This window comes from Psammomys obesus, unplaced genomic scaffold, assembly GCF_907164565.1.
Source record: "Psammomys obesus unplaced genomic scaffold, mPsaObe1.curated_primary_1811, whole genome shotgun sequence".
NCBI lineage: Eukaryota > Metazoa > Chordata > Mammalia > Rodentia > Muridae > Psammomys > Psammomys obesus.
In genome coordinates, this window is record NW_026585587.1 from 7,016,617 (window position 1) to 7,025,951 (window position 9,335).

At 39.1% G+C, this 9,335-nt stretch overlaps 1 protein-coding gene across 8 annotated transcripts in view; it reads right to left on the reverse strand.

Moving 5' to 3' along the window:
* The window catches only part of Enah (ENAH actin regulator), a 108,254-nt gene extending 99,029 nt beyond the window's left edge, over window positions 1–9,225 (reverse strand). For all 8 annotated transcript variants that reach the window (XM_055609450.1, XM_055609434.1, XM_055609418.1 and 5 more), the window contains exon 1: window positions 9,179–9,225. In XM_055609450.1, the coding sequence (XP_055465425.1) occupies window positions 9,179–9,225 (47 nt within the window). The remainder of the gene's footprint in view (window positions 1–9,178) is intronic.
* Between the last annotated feature and the right edge of the window lie 110 nt (window positions 9,226–9,335).

The window sequence follows — 9,335 nt, forward strand, 5'->3', positions numbered from 1 at the left end:
TTCAGACACAGAGAAGGACTCAGAGTCCCAAGCCTGCTTGAGACCAGAACACAAAAAAACAAGAAAAAGCAAATACTGTTTCTTGATCTTACTTCTAGAATTTTATCGTAAAATGTAAGCATATATAAATACAAAGATAGTTTCAGGGATGTTCACAGCGGTGTGTTTACTTTTGGAGGCTGAATCTCACATAACCAATGGTCTCAATCTCCTGACCCATCTCCTAAGCGCTGAACTGGAGGCATGTGTTACTTTACACAACAGAGTTGGGAATTTAGCTCTGTGGAAGACTGCTTGCTTAGCAAGCACAAGATGCAAGATCAAGATGCTCAAAGGGGTGAGTATGGACGCATGAAAAAAAAATATTAGAGCAAATTGAAAGTCATCTCTGCGTGACTAAGTAGACATCATCCACCCACCTCAGGCGACGGAGTGCAAGGTAGTCGCTTAAAAATTATAAAGATCTGTATTTAATGACAGCGATTATGTCCAAAGGACTAACCTGCTGGGCATGTATGTTGTGTGTATGCATATGCCACAGAAGACATGTAGAGATCAGAGTATAACTTTTAGTAGTTAATTCTCTCCTTCTACCATAGGGATTCCAAAAATTGAACTCAGGCATCAGGCCCGGCAGTAAGCATCTTTTACTTGCTGAACCATCTCTTTGCCTTTCTTTTTTGTTTGTTTGTTTCATTTTTCTAAGACAGGTTTATCTGTGTATCCCTGGCTATCCTGGAACTCAAGATGTAGACCAGGCTGGCCTTTAACTCAGATCTGCCTGCCTCTGCCTCCTGAGTGCCAGGATTAAAGGGGTGTGTGCCACCAACACCTTCCCATTTTTAAATTGTGCAATCTTACTTAGACACACAAACTTTTACAACTGTGTATGTATTACAAAAAGCTAAAAAATCTATACATGAAAGTACTACTATAGTTCAAGCTAGAAAGAGGACTCATTTGTTAAAGAGCCCGCTATGCCTCAATTTGAATCTCCAGCACGCACTTAAAAGTCCACATTGCATATATAGTCTTAGGGCTGGGAAAGCAGAGACAAGTTTATCCCTGAAGCTTTCTGGCCAGCCAGCCTAGCCAAACAGATGGAGTCCTGGTTCAGTAAGAGACCCTGCCTCAAAAAAAAAAAGGGGGGGGGGAGACAGAATGAGGACACCAGAGTTGACTTCTGATCTCCACATGTGAATCTATACACAGGTGTACAGACACAAGTGAGTACATCACACATAAATACAAACACACAATTCCATTTAGTTTGGATCTGAATATTTAATGTTTTCGTACTTTCGAAAATATATGCAAAATCTGCACCATTTTTATAATGAAAGGAAAAAACAATTACAAAAACCTCAGACATTTATCTGAACAGTAGTAATTTGTTCACTTTCTAAAAGTAATACAATCATTAAGCAGATCATGAAGAAATATTTTTAAAGAACATTTAAGATGTATAAATCTTTAAGCATTAAAAAGCTGAAGTCGGGCATGGTGGTGTATACCTTTAAGCCCAGCATTCAAGAGGCAGAGGCAGAGGCAGAGGCAGAGGCAGGCAGATCTCTGAGTTTGAGGCCAGCCTGGTCTAGAAAGCAGTTCCAGGCAAACCAGGGCTATACAGAGAAACTGTCTTGAAAAACAAAACAAAAGCTAAGAAGTTACAATTTTGCTTATAACAACCTAACAGAAGGTGAAATACCAGTGGCAAAAGGACATCTCAGGATCCCAGAACAAAACCAACACCTAACCAATATTGAGTGATTATAAAACCTTCACAGGAGCCCAGCCCTCCACTGAACTGTAAAATAAGCAATCTGGACTCCCTTGGGATTTAACCTAAGACTATTCATTTTACCTATGTTCTAGGGCTCCTTTTCTAAAGTTTCCCCCTAGCAAACTAACAATGACACAGACACCAAAAAAAGGACAGAAATAGAGCCTTCTAGAGAACAGGAAAGGATAGGCATTATGAATTCTTATCATCATTACTACCAAGGTCAGGTATTCCAGCAGGCCTTTACCACTGGGAAAGTGCTCAATTCATCTAAAAATGTCACCATGGGCACCTTATTCCCAAAAAAACAAAACTCTCATTGCTATCTCATTGCTAGACTCAAGGAAAACACCAGACAAAACAGTTTTCTAAAAAGCATATAGATATGCTTCATCACATTTTTATTTATTGTTTTTAAAACTTAAAAAAAAATTTTTTAGTTTATTTGGGGGGTGTGGGGGGCCACAGGTGATCAGAGCACAACCTGCAGAGAATGTTCTTTCTTCCAGCATGAGGGCCCTAGGATCAAACTCAGGTTGCCTCAGGCTGGGTAGCAGGCACCTGTAGACCTGCTGAGCCATCTCACCAGCCTGTCATTTTCATTTATAACAAGGAAACTAACTACCGTTAATTTAGCAGTGATGTATGACTCTAAAACTTGCCCAGGCTCCTCAAAGGCACCACTGCCCAAGTTTCAATCCAAGCACTGGTATAGCTGGGGCCCCAAAAAAAGGAGAGCCAAGTGTTACATCTTCTGTCTCTCTTTAAGAAAACATGAAGATGTCAATATTAATTCAAAGTCATACAAGTGTCAGGGGTAAGTGCAAGAAACAGATGGGATTCTCTTTTGGAATTGTCCATTCTAGTAAAACAAACAAACAAACAAACAGATAAATACAGGTAAGAATAATCTAAGTCCTGGGGGTAGATGTTGAGCTACAACTCAGACTCAACTTTTAATATATTCAACTTTCAATATCCACACATGGTTTCATCACCTATTCAACATTTTCATTGTGTCTAAAAGAAGGCACATCCCTAAATAACAAATGCCAAACTTCCCGTTTCTCCCTCACTCCTGGTAACCACTGATGAACTAACAGAATCACTGAGACCTTTGGATCTAGCTTCCATCTCTTAGCATGTTGCCATCCACACAGGGAAATGTACTAGTAATCCATTATTTCTGATGGTTAAATATTATTTCATATTAAGGGTATAGCACATTTTGATCTTTTATTCAACTTAAGGACTTTAGGTGGACATGCTTTTATCTTTTTTTGTCTCCACTAGAGAAATTAATGGGTCATATAACTCTAAATTTAAATTTTGAGGAACTTCTAAACTTTTCTGAAGCAGCTCAACATTTTATATGGATTTTCAAATTCTTAACGTAAACTTATAAGACAGACTTTCCTAGACAGAGGGTTTATTCTTTCTGACCAAGCCCACTTTGTGCACCAAGTGTTATGCCAGAGCCTTAATCTTCCCAGTAACTCTAAAAGGCAGAAATTATTACAACTTTACGGAAGAAACTCAAATCTGAGTAAAATAAAAATTTTACAAACCACTTAAAAAAATCAATTAATTAGTAAGTGTCAAAACTAGAATTTGAATCCACAGTTGAACTCAAAATCAATGTACAAGCAAGTTGTACATTAAGTTAAAATTCTAAGATAGTCGCTTCCCAACAGAAACACATTTCTAAAAACCATACGTGACTGAAGTGCATCAGCACCCCATACATTTCTTTATAGTTACGTTTTTTAAAAGGCCTAAGATTAGTAGAATCATTAGAGATGATCTTTTCCCCCACCAACATGCAAGCATGTTCTGCTATACAGACTGGATTATGTCCTCCCAATTTACATGGTTGATGTCCTTACCCAGCGTGTAAACTGCATTTGGAGATAGGGCTTTCAGGAGGTGACTAAAGCAAGCTGAGACTGACAACTTTGTAAGGAAGAAGAAAAATCTCTACCCATCGCTCCTAAATCCACTCCCATCTCACCAAGTGAAAACAAAGAGCCCTCGCCAGAACCCACTGGCCCTAAACTTCCACTCTCCAGCTCTGGGAAAACACTTCTTCTGTCATGAATTTCATGAACTACCAAGCTGGAATCTCAAGCACTGAAAAAGAAAAAAGCAAGCAATGGTGCGGAAACAAGCTAAAAACAGTAAGTCTGCTGCTCAAATATATTTGAGCTTCTGGTCAAACACTAAAAAACAGAATATTCTTCCATCTATTAATTTAGTATCTTACAATAAATATAGTTAAGGAAACACAGCCCAAAGAGCTCTGGAGATAGACAAACCCAAATCTGAGGCTCTGGCTCCTTCTGAGCTTTGATAAGGAGTAAGAAACAACTTCTACGTCCATCCTGCAGCAGTGACGCCGGCGTCTGTTTAACTTTATTAACACCTCTGTCTGCAAATACTATACCACATCCTACCAGAGCTGTACCCAGTACAGTTCTAGAATGTCACAGGCACTCCAAAACTGTGACTGTTACTATTAGTACGTAAGATTCTAAAAAGAATATCAAAGTCAAACACACTAGGATACAGACAGCATTAGCCAAGTATTATACTGGTAACATGAATATGAAAATGCAGAACCCTGGGCTAGTGGTACGACTTGGGAACGAAGTATTAGATCCTTTAGAACTTAAAGAAAGAAAAAGACAATTTAGGGGCTACTCAGGTGTCACAAGAAAACTCTTGGCTCTTTGTGCTGCTCCGTAAAGCAAATTTCTCAGGCTTATATCTAGACGCATCTCCTGTGGTAACTCAACTCAGATCATCTTTAACCTTACCTTCCCCTCAATTATATCTATTAATTTTAAAGAAGAGGTGGGGGAGGGGAACGACATAGGCTTCGAGTATTTATTTACTACCTGACAACTACATAAAAACTGGCGTCTCACTTTCCAAATACTTACTTATTCTCAAAATAAAGACTAGGTATTTTGAAAGTTATACAATCACCCCTGCTTTAAAGAACACACTATGAAAGCAACTAACGTAATTTCTTCTTTACTATCAAATAGTGCCTACCTAATTAGTTTGCTTATTCCAAATGGATTAACAAAATACCCAAAACTCTAAATAATACATAAAGTTACATAAAATTTACCGGGCTAGAGAGATGGCACAGTGGTTAAGCGCAACTGGCTGCTCTTCCAAAGGTCCTGAATTCAATTCCCAGCAACCACCTGGTGCCTTTCAACCATCTGTAATAAAATCTGATTCCCTCTTCTGCTGTGCATGAAAACAGTGTTCACATATATTAAATAAATAAATCTTTTAAAAAATAAAATTTACCTACTTATCCACACTCATATTCAAGGTTTATTCACTTAATAACTATAAAACTGACATTCAAAAACACTGAAGATGGCTGGGCAGCAGTGGCCTAAGCCTTTAGTCCCAGCATTCAGGAGGCAGAGGCAGGTGGATCTCTTGAGTCTGAAGCCAGGCTGGTCTACAGAGTAAGTTTCCAAGACAGCCAGGTAAGTTACACAAAGATACCCTATCTCAAAAAACAAATAAGCAAAAACCCTGACTATATGGCTCCTACTCTGTGGAAGAGCCATATATCCAACAGCTGCAAGCATTAGGTGGGGACCCACGGGGGTGAAGACACTATCTTCATCCTGTGCTGGAAATACAGCTTGACACCACAATCCTGGGAAACAATAGGATTATCTCTTATACCAATATGCTCAATTAACAAGACAGTTCAGATAACCTCAACTTTCTGTCCCTTCGCTGTACCTCTCTCAAATGTGTATTAAACTTATCATTACTATAAATTAAGGTTGCAAAACCATAAAAAGTTTCAAAGACTAAACATGTACCCAGGAAAAAAAATGAAAAAACTTCCTCACCTAACCAATAAGGCTGGGCATGACGCAGTTTAAAAAGTAGCATTCCTGAACCACTCTCTGTGACCACTGTCAAGCAAGCAAATGTTACTAATGAACATATGGCATTCTTCCCAATCAATCCCCAGAAACGTATAATTGCCCTTATCTGGGTGTTAGCCACTAATCACTGGACTACATTAGCAAAATGTAACCTATTTGACATCAGTAAGGTCAACAGTGAAGCAAATTGCCCAAAAGTTTTGTACAACTAGTCTAATAAGTTTTTATCTCAAAACAAGAAAAAAAATTGACTTCTGTATTTGATCTTCACAACCCAGTAAAGAGTTACCTAGCAACTGGGTTCAATGGCACCTGCCTGTAATCCTAGCACTCAAGGAGGCAGAGGCAGGCAGACCTCTGTGAGTTTGAGGCCAGCCCAGTCTACAAAACAAGTCCAGGACAGCCAAGGCTACACAGAGAAAGCCTGTCTTGAAAAAACAAACAAACAAAACAACAATAAAAATATCACCTAGCTATGTACTAGGGCACAGAATGCTTGTCTGGTATGTAGCAAGCCCTGGGAAGACCTCCCAATAGAGCATCAAGCTGTGCATGCTGTCACAAGCCCATACATAATCCCAGCATTCTGCTGGTGGAAGTGGGAAAATCAGAATTAAGGTCATCCTTGGTTATACAACTGAGTCTCAGGCCTGCACAGAATACATGAAAGCCTGCATCAAAAAGCAAACAAGTAAACCATATACAGATATATACATATATACTGATATTTATCACTGATTTGTATATATGGTATCTAATATTGTGTGTATCTGTCCGTGAATTTAGACGCTTAGCTCAAGGTCACTCAAAAGTAAGTAGCTTTGGTCAAATCCTCATAACCCCATTATGTATTTTTACACGAAAAAGTCTGAGTATCTAGTGTTTCATTAGACCCGGCCACACAATATGGCACAAAAATGTCAATCCAAAATTTTCTGAGCAATTCCTAGAGATCAGACTATAGGGAACTATTTTAACTATAACAGGTTCTTTCTGGTTTTTTGTTTTGTTTTTTTTTTTTTTTAAAGTGAAAGATAAAATTCTGAGTAATCAACCAGCTTTTAAAAGATACAATCCCATACATACTTTTCAGTCACAAAGAATCTTACACTTTAGAAGCATTATACAAATGAAAAAAAAAAAAAAAAAAAAAAACAGAAGCAAAAACTCAACAGGCTACTAAAATACCAGTTTGGTATTTTTTGGCTTGTGCCTTCCCCCAACTCTTCCACTGTCCTTTGTAAATACTAAACCATTTTTTTTTTTTTTACTGCCCACCTCTAATCAAAATTTAATAAATCTACACACAGCATTTTACATGTGGAACGTGGCTTATGGCTTTCAAGAATGTAAAGCATTTAGTTCCCTTCTGTATAAGAGTACACTATGTGACAAAAACATGCTGTTCCTAAAATTAAAACATCTGAGAGATTGTACCACAAATACTCAATTCTGTAAGATAATTATTTCTTCAGAGTTCTGACCAACTTAATGGAAATTCCTACTCAATATTCCTATTTCTGGGTGGCCTTTGAAACACCAAAACTATCCTTCACTTAACAAAAACAAATAAAACACACACACACACACACACACACACACACACACACACACACCATTCCATTAAAAGGTTAACATGTAATTCCCACAGCATGAGATTACCTCATAGCAAGCAGCCCTACCCTCACAGCCATCTAAAGTAACTGCTCAGCCCAGGCTGCACACACCAGCTACCAAACAAGCCAAAGCCTTTCACAGTGAAAAACTAGCTGATCCTCTTTTCTGCTCTTAAATTATTCAAAACCAGCCTACAAAGAATTACTGTAGACTGCTCAAACAAACTTCTCAGACCCGAACTGTAGTGTGATTTCTGTCTCTACAGCTAATAAGAAATATGGCAGGAAAACTGCTTTAAAAACATAAGTTTCACTAGAAACTAGAACTTTTAAGTCCAAACAATGGATGGTATTTAAGTTTTAACAAATACTTTAAACTTGTTCACAATCTTTCAGATAGCTTTGACCGAAAGTTAAATATCCTGCTTTATTTTGTTAAGAAAATTATTGCAAGCCTGAAAAACGCTATTAACTTGTTCTATACGCCTTTCTAAAGCATTAAGTCAAAAAAGTAAAAATCAAAAGTATGTAATAGTATCTGACCGAAGTCATGTATTTTGCTAACAGTTCCCGAATTTTCAAGGCCACCAGGAGCTTGAGAAAAAATGCACAAAAATATAACTGAAGTTTCTCAACCTGCACTTTACAAGGATTAATCTTGGTCTCTATGCCATAATTACTTTTTAAACATTTGAAATAGCTTGTGAAAAGGGGTCACTCAGCATTAAGCAGACATCTAACACTAACATAGTCACTTGGAATCGGAAAAATTCATAGTGAGTTTAAGTGAACACAACACACAAAAAAAATGTACTTAAAAGTAAAATGGGACTGTGTTTAACCCTGATTTTGGGGGTGGAGGGAATAAAAACTAAAGTTTAAATCGGATCTTACTTCAAACAAGAGGGAAAATCCCAATGACATAACATTTTCAGGCCAAAGAGAAGGAATTTGTAATTATATCATTCAAATCTCTTTGCATTACATTATAAAGGTCTTGGCAACGGTTAGCCATTAATCTTTAACACAAAGGAGATTCAAATCCAAACGGAATGAAAGACTATCTCAGAAGAAAGAGATGGAGTGTTTTAGTGTTTTACTTCATCCACAATTGTTTAACCCAAAAGGCAGGCCTTTCAGGATGATAACGCAAAATGGATCAGCCTTCAGTCTACGAAGTTCCATTTCTCACTAAGTCTCGCACCAATCCAAAAGCGGGAGGTTATGGACACAAAACAAGCTTAAGAAAGGTTTTTTTGGTTTTTTGGGTTATTTTGTGTGTGGGGGGGGTCTCCAACGAATGACACACCACATCCCTGGTTCATTCTCCCACACAACTGGAGAAAACAAAAAATGAAAACTATCACACCCATGTGTTTCACCGTTATCAATCAAAAGGCATTTCACGACGGAACATCCATTTCTTCCCTTTGGGGCTGAAAGAAATAACTGTATTGGTCACAGAGGAAGGGGAAGGCTGCCGCTTCTGCTGCAATGCAACACAGCCTGCTCCAGAACGGGAGAGAAGGGCTTTCCAAACAAAACCCTCCCCCGCCCGGGCTTACAAACCTCAAACAACTTATCCCAGCCTCCACCGTCCCCCGGCAGGGGAAACCTAGTAAATGCTCTCCCTTCCCCCCACCATCCAGAAATTTCACCTTTCTCCGCTCCTCGGCCGAACCCTAGCACCAGGCACTTCATTCCCCGCAGAGATTTCAGACCTTTCAAACTTTCCTCCCCCCTCCCCGGCCCCCTCTTCTCTCTCTCCCTTTCTCTCTTTTTCTTCTCAATTAAACACTAGAGCTTTGCACCGAAAGTGCAGGGAATCTGTACGTATCTACGGAAAATACCTGTTTCTCGGCAACATGCACTCTCCGGCTCCCGGGCCCCTCCCCATCTCCTGGGTCTCGCTAGCCGAGGCTGGGGGAAGGGACAGGGAGGGGGCAGGCACATTAAATCCAGGCAGGGATACCCCGGGCGAAAGGAGGGCATCCCGGGGGGGGGGGG